The 25,963-nt window shown below is 41.3% G+C and overlaps 1 protein-coding gene across 2 annotated transcripts; it reads right to left on the bottom strand.

The window, feature by feature from the left end:
* Nucleotides 1-407: 407 nt before the first annotated feature.
* LOC133615675 (uncharacterized) lies at nucleotides 408-13,471 on the bottom strand. Of its 2 annotated transcripts, none has more exons than XM_061974439.2 (4): nucleotides 13,383-13,471; nucleotides 12,619-12,763; nucleotides 7,734-7,845; nucleotides 408-2,041 (listed from the first exon to the last, which is right to left on the bottom strand). In XM_061974439.2, exon 4 carries the CDS (start codon nucleotides 1,985-1,987, stop codon nucleotides 683-685), a length of 1,305 nt encoding a protein of 434 aa, XP_061830423.1. In that variant the 5' UTR covers nucleotides 1,988-2,041; nucleotides 7,734-7,845; nucleotides 12,619-12,763; nucleotides 13,383-13,471; the 3' UTR covers nucleotides 408-682. The 2 variants fall into 2 exon arrangements, with proteins under 2 accessions (XP_061830423.1, XP_061830422.1); XM_061974438.2 differs by having other exon boundaries at nucleotides 13,370-13,463.
* Between the last annotated feature and the right edge of the window lie 12,492 nt (nucleotides 13,472-25,963).

Raw genomic sequence — 25,963 nt, 5'->3', positions numbered from 1 at the left:
AAAAACACCACAAGACCAGAAGGTTTAAGAATGGTTTATTTGGTGCTCGCCATCAGAACATACAATTTCAAATGCTACCATTCACCAAAAGAAAATCAAAAGGCCAAGGTTGTGGTGTACTGCATGGGGAAAAAAAAGAACAATATTCAAAATAAGCATGTTCAAAAATCTCTCCCACTATGGTAAAAAACATTTTCCCACCCAGGTGCAGCAGATTGTGTATAACTTGCATTTTCCTTTTTGTTTCTGCTTTACTGGATTCTGCCTTGGATTTGATAGCCAATTTCTGTCTCTTTGACTCCCTCTCCACTTCTAACTGATCCAAGTGCAGAAATCATAAAGAGTACAATCATTATTATTATCTAACTTAATATATCTGAATAGCGATTCGTAATGTATAGCATGAAATAACAAATATCTTGCTGTCATGTCGTTTGTTTCAAAATGATTGTAGGTCGGAAAAAACTAAGAAAAACGGAACATATTTTTCAAATATTTTTACAGAGATAAAAAAAGACGTATTCGCGACTATGGACGGACAAATGACCTGCCTGCTAAAGGTGCAAATCAATAGAAGCAAGATGAAAGGCAATATTGGCTTGATAATGTATGAACTCCCTCCAATGGTTGCCATTAAAATTGTGGTCAACTATCCAACCATTGGAGGTGAATTTGAGACGTTTCAATGGTTCTTTTTATTAAAATCCACCTCCACGTACAATTCTTCCAAGTTGTCAGTTTTTCTTTTACCAATTTTCAATGTAAAAGATATTGCTGCCCCTGTTGCTGCTACCCCTGCCGCTGCCTTTGCCACGGTCTTCACTACAGGTATGATGCGTGATTGAGCAACAGGGGCACTGGTCACACCAGCTGATGCAACTGCTGATGTGCTGGAAGATGTTCCCCGGAGAACAGAAACTATTTCTGCAGTTGCACCCACAGCAGCCCCGACACATGCACCAGCTCCTACTGCAACACATCCTATTTTGCTGACCGTTTTGGCAGTTTCCTTAACGCCCTCCATTGGACTCTCAGCATCAAGACCGCAGTTAATGCCAACGAGGCCACCCACACCTGCACCGACCGCCGCCCCGACTGCTAATGCCTTTGCTCCTGAGGCAGCTGCTGCGACGGCTGCAGACCCTACAAGACATGCCATGCTTGAAGCTGCTAAGGGGGCAGCAAAGCCAAACGCTGCCCCCAAAACTAAGCCTATAAAGGCAGAAGCCACTACGTTCTTCAGCTTCTCCCAGAATGTAGTTGGGGAAGACGGGAGAGGGTTTCTCCCAGATGTGGGTGGAGACTGACTATTGAAACTGCCCATGTTGCTCTTCCTCTCCTCCTCCCGAAGGATGGCCTCTGCCTTTCTGAACATATCATTGGTATAAAACCCAGTTTCAGTCTTCTCCACCATCCTCTTCACTTTCATCAAGAGTTGTTCAACCTGTTCCACATTACCGGGGTCTTTATTGTTGAACAAGTGGTACCGGCCGCCACATTTTTTGATCAGACCTATAAGGTCAGCCGGAGCATCTCTCAGGTATTCTTCAATGCTCCTCCCCTTAAGTTCATCCCCTCTGGTAAAAAGAATCACAGTGTGAGATTTGAGGGCTTCCTCCCCAAATATCTTGGCTACATTTAGCGCAGCTTTGTTCACATCATCTGTATAACGGCCTATCGGCACCACCAAGAGAAAAGCATGTGGTCCTGGAGCACAGAAAGCCAAACATTTAGCTATCGTAGTATTTATCTCATCCTCACTCATGTGAGTGTCCCCGAAGCCTGGTAGGTCAACCACCTTCACTCTTGTTGGTCTTTTCTGGTGAGTGTCCAGTAGCCGCTCAGTGCTTCCCTGCTCACATGTACGGGTCACCGAGGAGAAGCTGACCTCTGACCGGAAGTGCTCGCGGCCCAAGATGGTGTTGCCAGACGCACTCTTGCCAACTCCTGTATTTCCCACCAGAACCAGCCTGAGTTCTTCAGACATGGTGATGCTTTTGTTCTTTGTGGCCTTTAGCTCAACTCAGCAGTGGCGGAAAGACTGCAAAACAGAATTAAAAACTGATTTAAATGATTCATGTAACCCTCAAAAGTATATTGAGGACTTTGTTGTCCTTTGGAGGTAAATGTTTGTACATAATCTGCCATATTTAATTGAAAACATTTAGTTTCAAAAACATTGATATATCAATGATACACAGAAAACTATTTTAGCTCAAAAGAGTAGATAGGATGAAAATGTCTTCAGGGGAGTTGAAAGTGGGTAAAAACATTTTGGATTCAAATGTTTTCTACTCTTGAACTTCACTCCAGTCTAAAAAAGAAAACATGTCCATCCATTTTCTACCACCTGGGGGGGTTGGAGCCAATCGACACAGCCCCAAGAGGCAAAATGGGCTAAAACCTCCAATGGGCTCACCACTTACGGGAGGGGCCATAGGGGCCGGGTGAAACGTGGCAGTCTGGTTCTCGGCTAAAGAAGCTAGCTCGAGGGATGTAGAACGCCACTTCTCTGCGTGGGAGGTGGAGAAGTTCCAACTGGATGTTGTCGGTCTCACCTTCACGAATGGCAAGGGTTCTGGAACCAGACTTCACGACAGGAGCAGGACCCTCTTCGACTCTGGAGTTTCAACCAGTGAGAGGGGACGTGCGGGAATGAAAATACTTGCTGATTTCCTTAAGGCTCTGGATGCTGTGAGGCTGTCTTGCCTGCCAATACTCTGCATAATTTCAAGGACATAAGGCCAGGGCCTCTGGATTGGCAGACTGGGGTGGTGGTTCCTCTCTTTAAAAAAGGAGGACCAGAGGGTGTGTTCTAACTATTGTGGGCTCACACTCCTAAGCCTTCCCGGTAATGTCTATTCAGGTATATTTAGGATGAGGCTACACAAGATAGTCGAACCTTGGATTCAAGAGAAGCAGTGTGGTTTTTGTCCTGGTCGTGGAACTGTGGACCAGCTTTATACTCCAGCAGGGTACTTGAGGGTGCATGGGAATTTGCCCAACCAGTCTACATGTGTTATGTGGACTTGGAAAAGGCTTTTGACTGTATCCCTCCGTAAATCCTGTGCAGAGTGCTCAGAGAGTATGGGGCATTGGACCGCTTAATAGTAGCATTCGGCTCTCTGTATGATCAGTGTCAGAGCTTGGTTCGCATTGCTGGCAATAAGTCGGACCCGTTTCCAGTGAGGGATGGAATCCGCCAGGGCTGCCCTTTGTCACCAATTCTGTTCATAACTTTTATGGACAGAATTTCTAGGCACAGCAAGGGATCTGCTTTGGTGGCTGCAGGAGTAGTTCTTGGCTTTTTGCAGATGATGTGGTCCTGCTGGCTTCATCTGGGTGTGATCTTCAACTCTCATTGGATCGGTTCGCAGCTTAGTGTGAAGCGACTACGATGAGAATCAGCACCTCTCCTCTAAGTCTGAGACAATGCTTTTAACCCGGAAAAGGGTGGAGTGTCATCGCCTGCTTGCAGATGAGATGCTGCCCCAAGCGGAGGAGTTCAAGTACCTTGGGGTCTTGTTTAAATGTGAGTGTAGAGTGGATTGTGAGATCGACAGGTGGATCGGTCTGCAGTGATACGGACTCTGCACCGGTCTTGTGTGATGAAGAGGGAGCTTATCCCGACAGTTAAGCTCTCACTTTACCACTCAATCTACATTCCTATCCTCACCTATGGTCACAAGCTTTGGGTTGTCGAAATAAGGCTTCTACCGTAGTGTGGCCAGGTTCTCCCTTAGAGATAGGGTGAGACGCTCTGTCATTTGGGAGGAGCTTAGAGAAAAGCCGGTGCTCCTCCACATGGAGAGGAGCCAGATGAGGTAGTTCGGACATTTGGTCAGGATGCCCCCGTAGGACACCTCCGTGGAAAGTTGTTCAAGGCACATCCGACCAGTAGGAGGCCACCGGAAAGACCCAGGACACTTTGGAGAGACTATGTCTCCCAGCGGGCCTGGGAACGCCTTGGGAGGAGATAGCTGGGGAGAGGGAAGTCTGGGCTTCTATGTAATAAAGTTCGGACACATTTATGAAGTAAATTCCAATTATATATACATCAATAATGACACATTTATGTAATATGTGAGGATGTTCGTGTTGTTGTCCCATTTGTCCCTTATATACTTGTGACTCACACATTATCCTTGCTTGCCGTGGTATGTGATTTTTGTTCCTGCTTTTGCTGCTACTGCAATACCTTCCTATGAAGCCACAACACTAAGTTTTGGTATTGAAAATGTAAAACAACTTGATATTGTAGAAAAGGTTGCATGGACACTAAAGCAAGTATTGGTTGTTGAACTAAAAAATAAAGCACATTAAAAAAAAATAAAAAAATTGTTGATGTATTTTGTGTCATTTGTTTTATTCAAGTCTTACAGGTTTTTATTTTCAACTTGCAGATTTTCAGATTCAGTTCTATTCCCCCCCCACTTCCATCCTACTGTAGTCTGGTCTCATGCCCTCTGGTCTCATGCCAAGATTTCTGGTCTCATGCCCTCTGGTCTCATGCCAAGATTTTCAGATTCAGTTCTATTCCCCCCCCCACTTCCATCCTACTGTAGTCTGGTCTCATGCCCTCTGGTCTCATGCCAAGATGTGTCCAACGATAAGCTCAGAGGGTCAAAATATACAAATTGCATATTGTTTTTAAGATGGCGTCGTATTTAAGTGCAGCGTGTTTCTTGAAATCAATTGAGACACATTTTAAAAGTCAAAAGTATTATTTTAGCCTCCACATGTAAGTTGGTAGAATGTAGCTCCAGGGTTAGATTATTGTGGTTAAACAGCGCCTGTTGCTGGCGGTAGGTGGTAATGCAGGTTGCTGTAAGTGTGCCACGTCATTTTAATTGATCATCAAATGTTCACAGTCTGTTTATAGATTATATGTTGTAATTTATACATAACGATTGTTATTTGTTGTCAGCCCAAACTATACTTAAAGCGACAGGTTATAGCCAGAATTGCACTTTCAGTGTATTAATTGTATTTGAATGAGATGAGGTCCAGCTCATTGAACACACGTGGTGGTCGAGCAGCGTCTGTTCTCAATGGCTACTCGGCACCAATGCCTGCGTTGTATTCTGCTGTAGCAAACATTCTCACCCAAGTGTCTTCAAGAAGGGTGTGAAAGTGCGACAATTTAGGAAACCACGACGACAAAGTGTCAAGGGAGCAGAGTTGAAGAAGGCGCAAGTTTACCGCATCGTTAAAAGTTTGATCCACTTTAATATACTTTACTCGTTTAGTATTTACCATGAAAGTATTATCTTGATATTATTTGTTTTTTCAACAAATAGAAACCAGAAGGTCAGAGTGAATGATACTTTGTCAGATAAAATACTTCTACGTCTCCCCTCTTGATTATTTTGTAGACAAACGTGTCAGAAAATAAAATACTGTTCATAACTTTTATGGACAGAATTTCTAGGCGCAGTCAAGGCGTTGAGGGGATCCGGTTTGGTGGCTGCAGGATTAGGTCTCTGCTTTTTAAACATGATGTGGTCCTGATGGCTTCATCTGGCCAGGATCTTCAGCTCTCACTGGATCGGTTCGCAGCCGAGTGTGAAGCGACTGGGATGGGAATCAGCACGTCCGAGTCCGAGTCCATGGTTCTCGCCCGGAAAAGGGTGGAGTGCCATCTCCGGGTTGCGGAGGAGACCCTGCCCCAAGTGGAGGAGTTCAAGTACCTCAGAGTCTTGTTCACGAGTGAGGGAAGAGTGGATGGTGAGATCGACAGGCGGATCGGTGTGGCGTCTTCAGTAATGCGGACGTTGTATCGATCCGTTGTGGTGAAGAAGGAGCTGAGCCGGAAGGCAAAGCTCTCAATTTACCTGTCGATCTACGTTCCCATCCTCACCTATGGTCATGAGCTTTGGGTTATGACCGAAAGGACAAGATCACGGGTACAAGCGGCCCAAATGAGTTTCCTCCGCCGGGTGGCGGGTCTCTCCCTTAGAGATAGGGTGAGAAGCTCTGCCATCCGGGGGGAGCTCAAAGTAAAGCCGCTGCTCCTCCACATGGAGAGGAGCCAGATGAGGTGGTTCGGGCATCTGGTCAAGATGCCACCCAATCGCCTCCCTAGGGAGGTGTTTAGGGCACGTCCGACCGGTAGGAGGCCACGGGGAAGACCCAGGACACGTTGGGAAGACTATAATAACTGGGATTTATATAGCGCTTTTCTAAGTACCCAAAGTCGCTTTACATGTAGAACCTATCAATCATTCACACCTGGTGGTGGTAAGCTACTTTCATAGCCACAGCTGCCCTGGGGTAGACTGACGGAAGCGTGGCTGCAATTTGCGCCAACGGCCCCTCCGACCACCACCTATCATTCATCATTCAATTCACCGGTGTGAGTGGCACCGGGGGCAAAGGGTGAAGTGTCCCGCCCAAGGACACAACGGCAGCGATTTTTGGATGGTAAGAGGCGGGGAGCGAACCTGCAACCCTCAGGTTTCTGGCACGGTTGCTCTACCCACTACGCCATGCCGCCCAAACTATGTCTCCCGGCTGGCCTGGGAACGCCTCGGGATCCCCCGGGAGGAGCTGGACCACGTGGCTGGATGGGGAGAGTTTGGGCTTCCCTGCTTAGGCTGCTGCCCCCGTGACCCGACCTTGGATAAGCGGAAGAAGATTGATGGATGGATGGATGGATGGAACGACAAACGTGTCAGGCCACATATGACAACAGGACCAAAATCAAATATGGCGATGATTGAGTAATTGTTACTTTGTTAAATGGATAAGCAGTCGAGGGTGTGGAGCTGACTGGTGCACTAGTTGGTCTACATGGACGCGTTCCTCGCAAGTCCTATCATAAAATGCAAGCTTAGCCGAGCAACAAGGATGCATATTTATCCGGGAGAGTCCAGATACCAATTTCCTTGACCCAGTCACACACAAATAAGTTGTGGACCTCCATTATTTTCAGAGTTTTCACCTGTTCTGTCGTGTAGAATCACGTCAGATCGACAGAACCAAAGTATAAGGATCTATTCCATTGCACAGCTGGATTTGATGCTGGCATCTGCTTTTTCCAGGAAGATCTAGTTCCCTTTTAGTCAGATAGTTCCCACGCTGCTTGCTGCACAACAGACATCTTGACTGTTGTGCAGCTGGTTCTCACTTCCGGGAAGAAGTCACTTTGTCAAAATACAAGCAATAAAAGGTCATTTGTCATTTTGATCTATTCATTTGATTGAACCCAAACCCTACTTTTCAGTATTTGACTCTTTAGTTTGCTTTTATTTGAGAGACATTATGTCAATGCTGTGTGGTCTTTCCTTTGTTATTGGTTTCGCTTATGGTGCCAAAAACGATACGAGAGAAAAAAACACTTCAAAGCCTCAATGTGTATTTCAAGGAACAAGTTTATACATATGAAGTTTCCTTCATATGTATAAAACCATATTTTACCATCAATTCAACTTTTTTTTTAAATGTACCTTACATTTAAGTTGTTCTACTTTTCCTTACCAATTTTTATTAGTTACACTCAAACTATTAATCAAAGCAAAAGAATATGAATCAAAGCTTCTTTCTACCTTCGGGTACAAAGAAAGAAATATGACCTTGAACTTGAACTTTGATTAATGGTTGCATCACTAGAAAGTATAATGACCTCATGACAAACATCATGTTATGAAACACAAATATTATACATCATAATTAAGGGTGACAGTTATCTCATAGCAGTTAGCTGGTCAAGATTAAAGAGTGATGAAAACTACCTGAAGAAGTTTCTAGTTAGTTGTCCGCTCCAAGAGGCAAACTTTTGCTGGTGTGAAGAGATTGGAAGGCAGACGGAGAATGAGGAGACTTTCACTGGAAGAAGAATCCTCTCTGTTGAAAGTTAAAAGAGTCATTGAATGAAAAGTCAAATCAAATCAAGCTTTATTTATAAAGCACTTTTCATACATAAAAGAAATGCAAAGTTAAAAACAATACCCCGGTGACCCATATTCCCCATTATCACGTACGTACGCACGGACACACATACCAAACACAAACACACACAACATACACACATATGCAACTATATGGACCAATGATTGCATGGCTGAGTACAGAGGAGCCAGGTGAGTAAACACTATCACATCTGCACCAGGAGGTCATCAGACCATGGCCACCATGACCCTGACACAAAGCACGGCCCATAACCCCTGAGGCAGATGGATCATCTGAGGAACGTTGGAAAATAAAAATAATACAACTTGTAAAATAGTAAGAAGCATGTGTAGAAATAAACAATAAAATAGAAAATACATTTAAAAATATATATATATTTATATATATATACTTATATATATACATACTTATATATAAATATATGTATATATATACACACATACACATATGTGTATATATATACACACACACACATATATACACATATATATGTGTATATATATATATATACACACGCACACACGTGTATATATATACATATATATCAATATATATATCACCACCAGGAGTGGAGCCTGCGGCTTAATTTGACTCAACACGGGGAACCTTACCTGGCCCGGACATGGAAAGGATTGACAGATTGATGGCTTTTTACTGGCTATATACACATACACACACACATGTGTGTATAAATGATATATATACATATATATATATATATATATATATATATATATATATATATGTATATATATATAGAATCCCATGCAGCCCTGACTCTTCCGGGCTACATTATACACCCGTGCTACCACCAAACCCCGCCCCCACCCCAACCCTGCCCCCCCCTCTCTGTGCGTCGGTTGAGGTGGGCGGGGTTTGGTAGCAGGGGTGTATAATGTAGCCCGGAAGAGTTAGGGCTGCATGGGATTCTGGGTATTTGTTCTGTTGTGTTTATGTTGTGTTAAGGTGCAGATGTTCTCCCGAAATGTGTTTGTCATTCTTGTTTGGTGTGGGTTCACAGTGTGGCGCATTATTAGTAAGAGTGTTAAAGTTTTTTATACCGCCACCGTCAGTGTAACCTGTGTGGTTGTTGACCAAGTATGTCTTGCAATCACCTGCGTGTTAAAGCGGAAGCCCCATTCAACGTGTGGCCAATCAGGCACGCTGGTTGTATTGGGCGCTAAATGCTGTACCATCACGGCATGCATGACGCTGACAAGTAAATAAATAAATGATAAATGGGTTGTACTTGTATAGCGCTTTTCTACCTTGAAGGTACTCAAAGCGCTTTGACACTACTTCCACATTTACCCATTCACACACACATTCACACACTGATGGAGGGAGCTGCCATGCAAGGCGCTAACCAGCACCCATCAGGAGCAAGGGTGAAGTGTCTTGCTCAGGACACAACGAGGTTGGTACTAGGTGGGGATTGAACCAGGGACCCTCGGGTCGCGCACGGCCACTCTCCCACTGCGCCACGCCGTGTCATTCAATTAAAACCCGCGCACCGCACCAGCTTTCAAATTCCATATAAAGGCATACTTGCCAACCTTGAGACCTCCGATTTCGGGAGGTGAAGGGTGGGGGCGTGGTTAAGATATATATATATATATATATATATATATATATATATGTAAGAAATACTTGACTTTCAGTGAATTCTAGCTATATATATATATATATATATATATATTTATATATATAAATAAAATAAATAATTGAATTTCAGTGTTCATTTACAAACTACAACTCACAAACACTTTAGAGTTAGGCTCCACCATCAGAATGTGTACTTAAACTTATAAAGATCACATGGATATTATTCAGTGAGTTGATTCACCAAAACTAACCTGTTATACAGGAGGAAAAAGCACACAGGACATTTCAATTGTTCACAGACTGGTCGCGCTCATCAGAATGACAAGACACTTCCGGTCTGCAGGTGATAGCATTCAATTGGGAAGAAACGCCCTACTGCCCCCTACTGACCAATGTGAATACTGATAAATGTGTAATGACAGCTCCAAAAACGAATTCAAACCACAAAATAAACTAAATAAATCAACACAAAAATGTGACACATTATGGGTGGGTCACATATGCATGTACAGTAGATGGCAGTATTGTCCTGTTTAAAAGTGTCACAACATTGCTGTTTACGGCAGACGAACTGCTTTACGGTAGACACTGTTGTTGTGTGTTGTCAACACGTCACTCAGGTCCGCCTGAATTTCGGGAGTTTTTCGGGAGAAAATTTGTCCCGGGAGGTTTTCGGGAGAGGCGCTGAATTTCGGGAGTCTCCCGGAAAATCCGGGAGGGTTGGCAAGTATGTATAAAGGAGTGGGCAGCGTCTCTGAGACCCCTGGTTTATACAAAGCAAAAAAACAACAACTTTGTATGCAGTGTTATTTCACTTAAAATTACAAACAATTTTCGCGGCTCCCGTTGTTTTCTATAATTTGTGAAACTGGTCAAAATGGCTCTTTGACTGGTAAAGGTTGCTGACCCCTGCACTATATATAAACACACACACACACACACACACATACATACATACATACATATATACACATACATATATGTATGTATATATATGTAGATATATATATATATATATATATATATATATATATACTTTCTACATGATAATTTATGAGCTCTGGTTTCCTCTGTAAACCATGGGGTGCGCCTTTTAGGGGCCCTTTTTTGTTTTAGCGGTGCTATACTATCAATGGTTTTGCACAGGGCATTGTCAAAGTTGTTAGTGAGGTTATCAATAGAGCCGACATAATTTGGGAATGGTGCCATTACCGAAGGCAGTAGGTCAGCAAGAGTCATCGTTGTGGCGGCATTAATGTTGCGGCTGCTATAGCAGTTATTATTATTATTAGTTTGTCGACAATGAGTCAGAACTTCGAATTTTATAAGGTAATGATCGGACATTACTTTAGTATACGGGAGTACCATAACTTTGGAGGTGGTGACACCCCTGACCAGCACTAGATCTATCGTATTGCCGTTGCGATGCGTAGGTTCATTTATTATTTGTGTAAGACCACAGCTATCAATTATAGTCTGGAGCGCCACGCACTGAGGGTCCGATGGGGTATTCATATGGATATTAAAGTCCCCCATTATGATTATATTGTCTGCGTGCGTCACTAGATCAGCAACGAACTCTGAGAATTCATTAATAAAGTCCGAGTAGGACCCTGGGGGGCGGTAGATAACAGCCATATCGAGAGGCAGCGGTGCGACAGACCTCATAGTAAGCACCTCAAACGATTTGTATTTATTATTTAGGTTAGGAGTAAGGTTAAAGTTTTCATTGTATATTAGTGCGACCCCCCCACCCCTTTTAAGGGGACGGGCAATATGCGCATTCGTATAGTTAGGAGGAGATGCCTCATTTAGCGCAAAAAATTCGTCTGGTTTGAGCCAGGTTTTGCTAAGACCAATGACGTTAAGATTGTTGTCTCTAATGACCTCATTAACTAATAACGTTTTGGGAGACAATGATCTTATGTTTAAAAAGCCCATATTATAAGTATTGGGCTGTTTTGACGAGTTTTTGTTTAAATTATCCGTAGTAGAAATATTAATAATGTTGCGTTTATTATACGTAGTGCACTTTAAATAGTTTCGACCATATCTAGGAATTGATACGACGGGAATTTTCAGATTGTTTGCTTGATGCTGCGATCGACTGAACGCATCATGATTTGCCACCTCAGTAGAATGCATATCTACCCCGGACACATTCACAACAGAAAACACATTATGAGAGTTGTGTGTTATTCTAAGAAAATTGCTATGCGTACAGGAATTATCCAGCCTGGTGCTGGCTAGTTCTAGCTTAACTGACTCCTCACCCGGACTAGCAGGCTCTGTAATTGCCTGTGACCGGGCTTGCTCTAGTGTAGTTAGTCAAATGTGACTTAAACAGTAGTCTATATTCTTAGACAGGATGATGGCGCCTTCCTGGTTAGGGTGAAGGCCGTCCCTCATCAGCAAGCCTGGTTTGCCCCAGAAAGAGGGCCAATTATCAATAAACGTTAGTCCCTGTTGTCTACAGAAGCTAGCCAGCCACTTGTTAAGCGAGACTAATCTGCTATATCTCTCATCATTGCCTCTCGCAGGCAGGGGGCCAGAGACAATTACTCGATGCCTGGACATCTTTCTAGCGAGATCACAAGTCCTGGCTATGTTTCTCTTTGTAATCTCTGACTGTCTCATTCTAGTGTCATTGGAGCCAACGTGTACAACTATATTCGCATAACTAGTGGTGCGATTAGCCTGTCGTACGTGTTTACTAGGCCTGTTGCGAGTTAGCTCCCTAAGATTAGCCTCTATGTCAGGTGCTCGGGCCCCCGGGATGCACTTAATTGTGGCTGGTTTGCTAAGCTTTATGTTTCGGGTGATGGAGTCCCCTATGACTAAGGTGTGGTGCCCGGTAGACTGGGGTGTAGGACTAGCTAAAGAGCTAAATCTATTATGTGTCTCAACCGGTACACCGTAGCTTGTAGGCCGCTTAGGACTGCTACAGGCTGGGCTAGTTAGCTCGCTACAGCTAACGCTAGCAGATGTGTCCGCAACATCTAAAGTTACGAGATTACTCTGCTCTAACTGGCGGACACGGCCCTCTAGCAGAGCCAGCCTCTCCGTGAGTGAGGTGCAAGACGCGCAGGAAGCCATACTCACGGTGTTTTCTGTCACCGAGTGAAGTTCCTGCTGTCTTCCGAGAAGTCCTGGTCACGGTGTGCAGGAGTAGACTCCTTCTGACCGGCGCCCGGCGACGCCTTTCTCCGCGCTAGCTTCGTTAGCTTAGCAGCTAGCTGCTAGCTAGCTGCGGGAGGGGTGGAGAGACAGAGATCGGGGTGATTTGCAAGTTAAATAGTACTACTAAATATGTTGAGAAAGTAATAAAGAAAGCTGCAGAACAATTTAAAAGCACACAAATAGAACGATACTTAGCTTTTTCGAAACAGCGAGCAGTCACGCACGGTGAACCGGAACCGGAAGTTCAATGACTCTAGTAGTCTTGTGATTTTTCCCCACACATACATATATTGCGCTCTACTACGGTATCGAGCACTATTTTTTGGATAACCTTATTAAGATATATATATATATTATATATATATATATATACACACAGTAAATAATATAATATAGCTAAATAAAATCCTGCATAACTAATAGGATAAAAAGTAAAATACAAATGACTTCAGTAATAATAATAATTACTATCAGGTAAAAGCCAAATCAAAAAGGTGGGTCTAAAAACATGAACGTTCTCCGCAGTGGAAGTGAAACTATATTGGTCAACGTTGAACATGTCAGTTATACAAATAGTAGTGAAGATTGCAACATTAACAAAGTCAAAAAGCACGACGACGCCACAACAAAAGTCAAGTCAAGCGTTTAAAATGCATTTGTTAAATAATGTTACCTTAGTGACTCACATTTACTGCCAGCATGTTCTTCTTCTTCTTCTTCCTTCTTTCACTTCTTTTATTCTAATGGTGCCTTTCTTCTGCTTCTTCACTCCTTTATAGTCCCAGCACATGAAGTTGCCAGATGGGAAATGACACATTATCGCAACAGACGCTTATATTGCCATGTTTTGAGGAATATTATCGTACATACCAAATTAAACCTTGCGCCAGACCACCCGTTACAGTACAAACATTACCACAGAATACTTTTAATGCAGGTTTATCTCTTAATAAACCCATAATGTCGGCAAAAGAAGCTCCCCACCAGTCTGTAAAGAGTCACGTGAGTTTGTGTTTGCTAATATCATGTTTGTGTTTGCTAATATCATGTTTGTGTTTGCTAATGTCATGTTTGTGTTTGCTAATGTCATGTTTGTGTTTGCTAATATCATGTTTGTGTTTGCTAATATCATGTTTGTGTTTGCTAGTATCATGTTTGTGTTTGCTAATGTCATGTTTGTTTGCTAATGTCATGTTTGTGTTTGCTAATATCATGTTTGTGTTTGCTAATATCATGTTTGTGTTTGCTAATATGTTTGTGTTTGCTAATATCATGTTTGTATTTGCTAATATCATGTTTGTGTTTGCTAGTATCATGTTTGTGTTTGCTAATGTCATGTTTGTTTGCTAATGTCATGTTTGTGTTTGCTAATATCATGTTTGTGTTTGCTAATATCATGTTTGTGTTTGCTAATGTCATGTTTGTTTGCTAATGTCATGTTTGTGTTTGCTAATATCATGTTTGTGTTTGCTAATGTCATGTTTGTGTTTGCTAATATCATGTTTGTGTTTGCTAATATCATGTTTGTGTTTGCTAATGTCATGTTTGTTTGCTAATGTCATGTTTGTGTTTGCTAATATCATGTTTGTGTTTGCTAATGTCATGTTTGTGTTTGCTAATATCATGTTTGTTTGCTAATGTCATGTTTGTGTTTGCTAATATCATGTTTGTGTTTGCTAATGTCATGTTTGTGTTTGCTAATATCATGTTTGTGTTTGCTAATATCATGTTTGTGTTTGCTAATATCATGTTTGTGTTTGCTAATGTCATGTTTGTGTTTGCTAATATCATGTTTGTGTTTGCTAATATCATGTTTGTGTTTGCTAATATCATGTTTGTGTTTGCTAATATCATGTTTGTGTTTGCTAATGTCATGTTTGTTTGCTAATGTCATGTTTGTGTTTGCTAATATCATGTTTGTGTTTGCTAATATCATGTTTGTGTTTGCTAATATCATGTTTGTGTTTGCTAATGTCATGTTTGTTTGCTAATGTCATGTTTGTGTTTGCTAATATCATGTTTGTGTTTGCTAATGTCATGTTTGTGTTTGCTAATATCATGTTTGTGTTTGCTAGTATCATGTTTGTGTTTGCTAATATCATGTTTGTGTTTGCTAATATCATGTTTGTGTTTGCTAATATCATGTTTGTGTTTGCTAATGTCATGTTTGTTTGCTAATGTCATGTTTGTGTTTGCTAATATCATGTTTGTGTTTGCTAATGTCATGTTTGTGTTTGCTAATATCATGTTTGTGTTTGCTAATATCATGTTTGTTTGCTAATGTCATGTTTGTGTTTGCTAATATCATGTTTGTGTTTGCTAATGTCATGTTTGTGTTTGCTAATATCATGTTTGTGTTTGCTAATGTCATGTTTGTGTTTGCTAATATCATGTTTGTGTTTGCTAATATCATGTTTGTGTTTGCTAATGTCATGTTTGTTTGCTAATGTCATGTTTGTGTTTGCTAATATCATGTTTGTGTTTGCTAATGTCATGTTTGTGTTTGCTAATATCATGTTTGTTTGCTAATGTCATGTTTGTGTTTGCTAATATCATGTTTGTGTTTGCTAATGTCATGTTTGTGTTTGCTAATATCATGTTTGTGTTTGCTAATATCATGTTTGTGTTTGCTAATATCATGTTTGTGTTTGCTAATGTCATGTTTGTGTTTGCTAATATCATGTTTGTGTTTGCTAATGTCATGTTTGTGTTTGCTAATGTCATGTTTGTGTTTGCTAATGTCATGTTTGTGTTTGCTAATGTCATGTTTGTGTTTGCTAATGTCATGTTTGTGTTTGCTAATATCATGTTTGTGTTTGCTAATATCATGTTTGTGTTTGCTAATAGCCATGTGTCGAACACTTACAATTATTGTGTTATTGCATTTATTTTAACGATTGTTTCAATACACGCCGCCTTCCGCCCGATTGTAGCTGAGATAGGCTCCAAGCGCCCCCCCGCGACCCAGAAGGGAATAAACGGTAGAAAATGGATGGATTGTTTCAATGAGGGTCTGAAATAGTCATAAAATTACACAGATTATCGTACGTCTGGCAACGCAGACGCAGATATGGCCAATACCAGGAAGTGTCGGTATAGCTGCATGATACTTTGCTATTTCTATCCTCTATATTTCTATTTTCTATACTTATATATTTATATTCTCTATATTTATATACTTATATATTTTCTATACTTATATATTTCTATTTTCTATACTTATATATTTATATTCTCTATATTTATATGTTCTATATTTATATTTTCTATACTTATATATTTATATTCTCTATATTTATATACTTATATATTTTCTATACTTATATATTTATATTCTCTATATTTATATGTTCTATATTTATATTCTCTATATTTATATTTTTTATATTCTCTATATTTATATATTGTTACATTGTTTACAGGGACGGGGGCAAACGCCAATGATGTAAATAGGAAACAATAATATGTTTTCTTTTAGTTATTTTGCACCATTGACTATATTTTGCAAATAATGTATAAAATATTGTAAAAATGCGTTGATGACACACATTTTTTGTTTGCCTGAAATACTTGTGGTATCAGCAATACTGTCCCTGTAGCAAATTGTTATCAAATCGATATCACACACACAGGTTTTGTCCTTTTATGTATCGGTACATTTATTTGCTTCCATCTGCTGACAAAATGTCTCCTGTATTGTGCACAAAAATACTGCTCTTATGACACGTCCATCCATCCATCCATTTGCTACCGCTTGTCCTTATGAGAGGTCTTACACAGTAAAAGGTAAAGCATGGTTGTGGTTGCCAACTCCTTTTTACATCAGAATCACATGAATAAAAACAAGAACAAAGAAAGAGATCATTTAGGGCGTAGCTGAAGTATTTCCTGGTAAACACTGAAGGATGACGTGAAACGAAAGTCAAAGTAAAAATCTCCTCTCTTGGTTTCAGTCTTTAGAATACTATCCATCCATCCATCCATCAATTTTCTACCGCTTGTCCTTATGAGAGGTCTTACACAGTAAAAGGTAAAGCATGGTTGTGGTTGCCAAGTCCTTCTTACCGTCAGAATCACATGACTAAACCAAGCGGGACAAAGAGACAATTTAGGGCATAGATGAATTATTTACTGGCAAACACTGAAGGATGACGTGAAACTTAGACTTTGACTTCCTTTTATTGTCATTGAAATGTGAACTTTACAGTACAGATAAGAATAAAATGTTGTTGCATTAGTTCATGGTAGTGCAGGATAAAAGAGCAATAAGGTGTAGATGTAAATAAATAGATTACTGTACAGATAAATATATTGCACTTTTGCATATGCATCCACGTTTATGGATGTATGTTGTATTGTCTTTATATTCCAGCCACTTAATCCATTTTTGGGGTAAATTGAGGGGATCATTTAATTATGATGCGTTCAAGAGTCTTACGGCCTGAGGGAAGAAGCTGTTACAGAACCTGGAGGTTCTGCTACGAAGGCTGCGGAACCTCTTTCTAGAGTCCAGCAGTGAAAACAGTCCTTGGTGGGGGTGGGAGGAGTCTCTGCAGATTGTCTGAGCCCTGGTCAGGCAGCGGCTTTTTGCCATCTCCTGGATAGGAGGAAGAGGAGTCCTGATGATCTTTTCCGCCGTCCTCACCACTCTCTGGAGAGACTTCCAGTCTGAGGCATTGCAGGCTCCAGTCCAGACAGAGATGCAGTGTCTCTCTATAGTGCCTCTGTAGAATGTGCTGAGAGAGCTGTGCTCTTTTCATCCCACGCAAAAAGTGTGTAGGGAGCAGGTTATATTTTCAGTTATCTGCACCCCCAGGAACTTGGTGCTGCTTACTATCTCCACTGCTGTGCCGTTGATGTAGAGTGGAGCGTGGCTGGACTGGTGCTTCCTGAGGTCAACCATGATCTCCTTGGTCTTGTTGACATTCAGGACCAGGTTGTTGGTTCTGCACCATGTTTCACCTCCTCCCTGTAGTCCATGTGGTTGTTGTCACGGATGAGGCCCACTACTGTCGTGTTCTTCACAGCAGTCATGAGTCATCAAGGTGAACAGCAGTGGACTCAGGACGCAGCCCTGGGGGGAGCCGGTGCTCAGGGAGATGGCACTGGAGGTGTTGTTGCCCACTCTCACAGATTGGGGTCTGTCTGTGAGGAAGTCAAGCAGCCAGTTGCAAGGGGGGGCACTGAATCCAAGGTTTGCGCACCATGATGATGGTGTTGAATGCTGAGCTGAAGTCCAGGAACAACATGCGCACGTGTGTGTCCTCTCCTTCCAGATGTTCTAAGCTCAGGTGGAGTGCAGAGGAGATGGCGTCCTCTGTGGAGCGGTTAGGGCGATAAGCAAACTGGTATGGATCGAATGTGGGGGGAAGTCTGGAGACAATGTATTCCTTTACCAGCCTCTCCAAGCACTTCATTACAGATGTTTTTTGGGATAAGGTAAACATCTGTTCAGTATTTTAACACAAAAGTGTTTGATTGTGAGGCATAAAAAGCCACAAAAGGCAAGAGGTCCATCAGACCCACAAACACTGGCTGAGTAACAACAATATGAACACCACACAAGAGTTAATTGATCATCAAATGTTCAGTCTGTTTATAGATTTTATGTTGTAATTTATACATAACGATTGTCATTTGTTGTCAGCCCAAACTATACTCAAAGCGACAGTTTACAGACAGAATTGCACTTTCAGTGTATTAAAGTATTTTTTGATGTCATTTGACTGAGACCCTAACCCTACTTTTCAGTATTTTACTCTTTTGTTTCATAGTTTGCATTTACTTTATTGACACACATGTTTATAGTATTTTGTCAAAGTTTATAATTGAGTAAAATAACAGGAAGTATAAAGGAGAGCAAGGTCACAGAAGGCCTCTGAAGGACTTTCTCACAAATAAGCGGCAGGCTTACACACACACATACATACCCACCCACCCAGCCAACGCCCTTGACACAAATCCCTTAGGGGTGATGGACGGATGGGCAGCGCCTGAAGAGCTGCAACCTGCCACCGTAGCCCCCACTACCCCCCTTTGTCAGGCTTGTCCCTGACAATTTGACTGTGTTTTAGTTTTTTCTCTGTGTTTGTCTTAGTTTCCTGTCAGCGCTTTTATTTTGTCTTCATTTCCTGATTGTCTCCCTGAGTGCTGCTTCCCCTCAGCTGTGGCTGATTGGCAACTGGCCACACCTGGTGTCAATCAGCCAGCTGCTATTTAAACCTGCCTTCTCCTCCAGTCAGGGCTGGATTATTGTCATTGTCATTGTCATATTCATAACTACCTGTCTTAACACTTGTCGTTGTAGCTCTGTCTACTTTTGGTTTCACTCTGCTCATGTCCTAGTTCCTTCGTCTCACAGTAAGTGTTTTTGTTTCTTGTCCAAAGTTAGCCTCTGTGCTATTTTAGTTCATAACCAAGTTTGTTCTCCGCCTTGTGCGCACCTTTTGTTGTTACCCTTTCGTTTGTTGTTTTGCCTTAGTGTTTAATTAAATCATGTTTTCTCGTACAATGCCTTCCGCCTTCTCTGCATCTTGGGGTTCGGCACCTACAAACTCTGACACCCTTCTGTTGCAAGTCTGGAGATGTATGTTGTAATATGTATATGTTCTTTGCTATGGAGGTTTATTCCCACTCCAGACTGGGCCCCCTTAGGAGCCTAATCTGGATTGTATTTTCTACTCATCCTTCCCCAGAGTTGACCCTTTTCTCATCTTTCGCAGGGCGCCTTGTGGTGACCCATCAGCGTTCCTGTTCTGTAACCCTGTACACTGTTTGTTTGTCTCATCTTGAACAAGTTTGTGCTGAAAACAACGTTTCGTTGTACTTGTGCAATGACAATAAAGACCTACCTACCATTTAAGGCTGAAACGACGCGTCGACGTAGTCGACGTCATCGGTTACGTAAATACGTCGACGCCGTTTTTGTGCGTCGGCGCGTCACATATTTACGTCACACTACTTTACTGTCATGGCGGAGCGCAAAGCAGACGATGCGAGCGAGGGGAAAAAAGCACGTCAAAAGTCGTCAAAAGTGTGGGAGTATTTCAATAAACGGCCTAATAATGTTGTTGTATGCACACTGTGTCGAGCGGAAACGGCCTATCATAGCAGCACAACGGCTATGAACGAACATTTGAAAAGAAAACCCCCGACAGCGTTCTTGCCATCACCATCAACAAGTCAATCGTCCGCGTGCGTATACGTTGTCATTATTACACAAAAACATGAATGTGTCATTTGTATCTGCGTTGTAAATTCATAAACTAAAGCACCGTTTCGCTCTGAGAGGCGCGTTTGGCGTGCCTGTTCAGTGTTTACAAAGACGCGCTCCTCTTTAACGCTGTGGAGAGGCGGCGGCGGCGAGCGAGCGGCGAGGCGGGGCGCGCCGGGAGCGACGCCGCAATCGTGCCCAGGTGCGCGATCCGCGCAGTTGGAAGAGAAAAGACTTTGTGTAAAATTAAAAGATTGTAAACCTGGCAAAGCCGTCTGGCGTTCAGTCTGTCGGTCCTGAAAGAACCCCACGGCACAAGACGTGTCACAAACGCTAACGTTAATTAGTTGTGCAAATACCTTTTACAACATTAACAGTTACATATACTATGTACAAACCAACAATTAACTTTCACTTTAATCATACTATCATTGTTGTGTTATTAAGCAAAATAAGCAATACTTTTACTTTTGTTGAAATGTTTACACTGTACACTTTTTTGTATTGGATGTTTAGCTTTATTTTTGCACATTTTAGCAAATAAGCAATACTTTTACTTTTGTTGAAATGTTTACACTTGTTACAGAATATTTCCGTTTTGCACTTTTTTGTATTGGATGTTTATCTTTATTTTTGCACATTTTAAAGCAAAATAAGCAATACTTTTACTTTTGAAATGCTTATACTATTCCAGAATATTAAGATTTGCACTGGATGTTTACTTTTATATTTGCACATTAAAAAGCAAATAAGCTACTTTTAATTTTGTTAAATGTTAAAAGTTTTAAATGTTTACATTGTTACGGAATATTTTGTCATGTTGTTGTCAATGTTGACTGACTAGTGGCCATACTTTTTTTTTTGTAAATAAAAGCCATGCCTTTTGAAAAAACTGGCCTACATTTATTTTTTCCTCTTCATTTTAAATAAATAAAAAAAAATCGGTAAAAGGAAAAATAATCTATAGATTAATCGAAAAAAATAATCTATAGATTAACCGATTAATCGAAAAAAATAATCTATAGATTAATCGATAGAAAAATAATCGCTAGCTGCAGCCCTACTACCATTACCTTTTCAACTTGTTTACCTTTTTTTCTTCTACCTTCTATTTAACTTATTTGTCCTTCCATTTAACTTGTTCACCTCTAATTTACCTTATATTTAGCTTGTTCTACTTAGCTTCTTGTACCTTCTATTTTAGTTGCATTACTTTCCTTTACCTTTTACCATCTATTTAACTGGTTTTACCTTCTTTTATGTGGTCGTAATTGATCAATTTCTGTGAGTTGCACTCATTAAACGATTAATCGAAGCAATATAATATGAATCAAAGCATTTTTCTGATGGATTTAATCGATGAATGGTGGCATCCCTAGAAAGTATAACGACCTCATGACAAACATCATGTTATGAAACACAAATATTATACATCATAATTAAGGGTGACAGTTATCTCATAGCAGTTAGCTGGTCAAGATTAAAGAGTGATGAAAACTACCTGAAGAAGTTTCTAGTTAGTTGTCCGCTCCAAGAGGCAAAGTTTTGCTGGTGTGAAGAGATTGGAAGGAAGACGGAGAATGAGGAGACTTTCACTGGAAGAAGAATTAGCATCAGGACATGACCTTTAGATACCCAATTAGACCTCGTTCAAGACCATCTGCTACAGTAAAACAAAATAAACTGTCGTTGTATTATTATGCTGACGTCATCTTATATTGTATAAAGTATATATATTTTTTCTTTGCCTGAAACATTTGTGCTGTTTTTCGGCATTTGCAACATTGTCTCTGTAGTCACATGGTATCGGTTCGATATCACACACACACACACAGGCTTTGTCCTATGTATCGTTCCATTTATTTAATTCCAAATTGAACATTACTTGACAAATGATTCTGCTCTTACAGTAAGGCAAGTCAAAGTGAAACTGAAAGTAATGTTGTGGCTGCAGAGTCCTTTGTACAGTGAGAGTTAGAACAAAGGGACAAAGGTGTAGCTTGAAATGTTTCTTGACAAACACAGGAGGTTAACAGGAAACAAGGTCAAAGTACAAAAACAATAACAAGCTCTTTAAGCCAATCAGAAACTAGTTGATCCAGTGTTTATTTGGTAACAAATCAGGGGAGTCCAACTTTTCCCCAGCAAGGGTCGCATACAGAAACCATGAATGATGCGGACCGAGTCCACTTGAATTCATGCTGTGCGTTAAAATGTTCAAAACAATCCAATACAGCTCAATGCATGCTAAGCTAGTGCAACTAAACACCACAACAGACATGACACACAACTACAGCCATGTCAAATGGCAACGTTCTGCCTTAAAAACACCACAAGAAATCAAGGAAATAAGTTGCGGCCGTCAGTAACAGTTTCAATTTTGGATCAAGCAGAGTGAAACATTTTTGAAATGAGGAAAAAAATGATGTTAAAAAGTTCATTTCCAAAGCTAACCCCTGCGCCAGATCGAATCTGTCCATTAGTCTGCCGTTAAAAAGGAGCGTTCACACCTTGAAGAGCTGTTGCGGCCGGTGGATTGACACGAATCATGGCTCCAACACCAGAGATGTCCATTGAACAAAGGAGAGGAGGATCACACTTCTTCAAGGAGGTCCAATGTTGCAAAAGATGGGGATTGTTGACCGTCAGCTGGTAATAAAATGTGGAGAAAGTCCAAACAACGTGGGAAGGTTGTCAAAGACACGCGTACTGGTAGACCAAGGACAACATCAGAACTTCTTGAAAAGAGAAAATGCACAACAAAGAAATGAAGAACAAATGGATGAAAACAAAGTGATTACTCCCTTTATGTGTATATATATGTATGTATGTATATATATATATATATATATACACCGTATTTTCCGCACTATTAGCCACACCTAAAAACCACAAATTTACTCAAAAGCTGACAGTGCGGCTTATAACCCGGTGCGCTTTATATATGGATTAATATTAAGATTCATTTTCATAAAGTTTCGGTCTCGCAACTACGGTAAACAGCCGCCATCTTTTTTCCCCGTAGAAGAGGAAGTGCTTCTTCTTCTACGCAAGCAACCGCCAAGGTAAGCACCCGCCCCCATAGAACAGGAAGCGCTTCTTCTTCTACTGTAAGCAACCACCCGCCCCCGTAGAAGAAGAAGAAGCGCGCGGATATTACGTTTCATTTCCTTTGTGTGTTTACATCTGTAAAGACCACAAAATGGCTCCTACTAAGCGACAGGTTTCCGGTTCATGAAAAGACGCAATCTCTCCATCCGCACACGGACTACTATTTCACAGCAACTGCCTAAAGACTTTCAAGAAAAGCTGGCTACTTTCCGTGCATATTGTAAAAACAAGATAGCTGAAAAAAAGATCCGGCCAGAGAACATTATCAACATGGACGAGGTTCCACTGACTTTTGATATTCCTGTGAACCGCACTGTGGATACAACGGGAGCACGTACGGTGAATATTCGCACCACAGGGAATGAGAAGTCATCCTTCACTGTGGTTCTAGCTTGCCATGCTAATGGCCAGAAACTTCCACCCATGGTGATATTCAAAAGGAAGACCTTGCCAAAAGAGACCTTTCCAGCCGGCGTCATCATAAAAGCTAACTCGAAGGGATGGATGGATGAAGAAAAGATGAGCGAGTGGTTAAGGGAAGTTTACGCGAAGAGGCCGGGTGGCTTTTTTCACGCAGCTCCGTCCATGTTGATATACGACTCCATGCGCGCCCACATCACGCTGGTTTTTAATATATTATTAAAGTTTGACTGACCTATCTGACTGTTTTTTTGACATTCCTTTAGCGCAGTTAGATGCGGCTTATAACACGGGGCGGCTTATAGGTGGACAAAGTTTTGAAATATGCCGTTCATTGAAGGCGCGGCTTATAACCCAGGGCGGCTTATGGTGCGGAAAATACGGTATATATATATATATTAGAGATGCACGGTTTGCGGACACAACCGCGGAGTCCGCAGATTATCCGCGGGTCGGGCGGTTGAAATAAAAAAAAATTAGATTTTATCCGCGGGTCGAGTCGGGCTGTTGAAATAAAAAAAAATTAGATTTTAAATAGATTCAGGCGGGTGGCAGTTAAACCAATTGGTAAATATATATACATAGTTAAATGTTGTTACCCACATACGAAAAACGAGCAGGCACCTGCAGCATATGCCACAACAGAAGAAGAAAAAAAAAAAGAGATGGCAACGCCGGCAGCAAACGTGGTACGCGACAAACTAAAAAAGGGAATACTAAAGACCAGGGTAAAAAAAGGCCAGAAAAGTTCAGCGTGGACTCGTTTTTATGAGGTTGTAAATCAGGATGATAGTAATGCTGGCTACGTGATTTGCAAGAGCTGCGACGCTGTTTATGTCTACGACAAGTCACAAAACCGGGACATCTAACATGGTGCATCACATTTGTGCAAAACCCCGAACCTCCACAAACACCCTGAGCATGAGCAGTTTCGTCCGCCGTGATCCCAGAAGAGTGCCACAGGATGTTAAAACAAGATAGAACGCAGCTGCCTGCAGCAGTTTGAGTGGCGCGAGCGCGCTTGGAGGTGCGCTCAGCGCGGCTCCCAGATGATTGCGCACTGGTGTGCGTCTGGGCCGTGACAGCGTGGCACGCATTGAATGTCTCTGCTGCATTGGATCAGTCTCCTTTCTTTAACAGGCAAAAGCTTTATAACCTCACTAATGCCTTGCATCGTCTATATTAGATATATAACAACGGGCGGGTGCGGTTTTGATTAAATGTTAGTTCGGGTGGATGGCGGATGGTTGACGACTTTTGTGATGCGGTTGCGGATGAAATAATTGCCTATCCGCGCATCTCTAATATATATATATATATATATATATATATATATATATATATATATATATATATATATATATGTGTCTGTTTATATTTTATTTTATTTTTGATTATTATTATTATTAATGTATTATTTCCTTTTTTGGTTTTTATTTATTTATTTATTTTTTCTCTTGATGTATTTGTAGATATTACTTCGTTTTTTGTTGTTGTTTCTTTCTTTTCGGGCCGGGGGGGGGGGGGGGGGGGGGGTGGGGGGGGGGGGTGGTATGGATGGGATATAAACAAAAATATTTTGACATTTAGGGCAGACAATAGATATGATTTATGTGAATATGATGTAATGGATAGGAATGTCTGATGCTGGATGTCAATAACAATTAAATGAAAAATTAAAAAAAGACCAGGAATGCATTGCAACATGGAAAAAGCGTACACAATACACCCTATGTGTCAAAGTCAAGTTAAAAATAAAATGAAAAAAAAAAAAAAAGGATACCGGAGTCAGCGTCTGCGAGTGAACGGTTAGAAAACGCTGAAAGGAAACGGGATTTAAATACAGAAAACTTGAATTAAAGCTGCCATTAACATGTAAAGATAAAAAAACAGGGTTCCAAGGGTGTAAGGGAAAGCAATGGATGACTGGATGAAAGTCACATTCAGTGATGAATGGTGAATCTGAATGATGCTGGAACTTTTGTTTGCAATGAGATTTATGAAGACGACCGCCTGAAGAAAACATCTCCACACTCATTGATGACATGTCAGCTAATAACGGCTGTCGTTACATCTGCAATAAATTCACAGGGTTGCGTAAACGGGCCACTTGTGAATTTATTGCAGATGTAATGACGGCCATTATTAGCTGACATGTCATCAATGAGTGTGGAGATGTTTTCTTCAGGCGGTCGTCTTCATAAATATCATTGGAGTCAAAAGCAAACAAAAGTCCCAGCCCCAGATTGAGCATTGATCACTGAGTAGGACTTTCCTCCAGTCATCCATAGACCACCATTGCTTCCCCTGTCCCTTGTGCTTTATGGTCAGGCGCTAATGACGGCTTTCTTTGAGCTTTTCTGTGTTTCAATCCCATTTCCTTTAGCGTTTGTCCGCTAAAGATGGCTGCCATTACATCTGCAATAAATGCTCACGTTTACCGTATTTTCCGCACCATAAGCCGCCCTGGGTTATAAGCCGCGCCTTCAATGAACGGCATATTTCAAAACTTTGTCCACCTAT

Source organism: Nerophis lumbriciformis, linkage group LG22 (genome assembly GCF_033978685.3).
Source record: "Nerophis lumbriciformis linkage group LG22, RoL_Nlum_v2.1, whole genome shotgun sequence".
Classification (NCBI taxonomy): domain Eukaryota; kingdom Metazoa; phylum Chordata; class Actinopteri; order Syngnathiformes; family Syngnathidae; genus Nerophis; species Nerophis lumbriciformis.
This window is presented reverse-complemented; position numbering and strand designations above follow the sequence as displayed.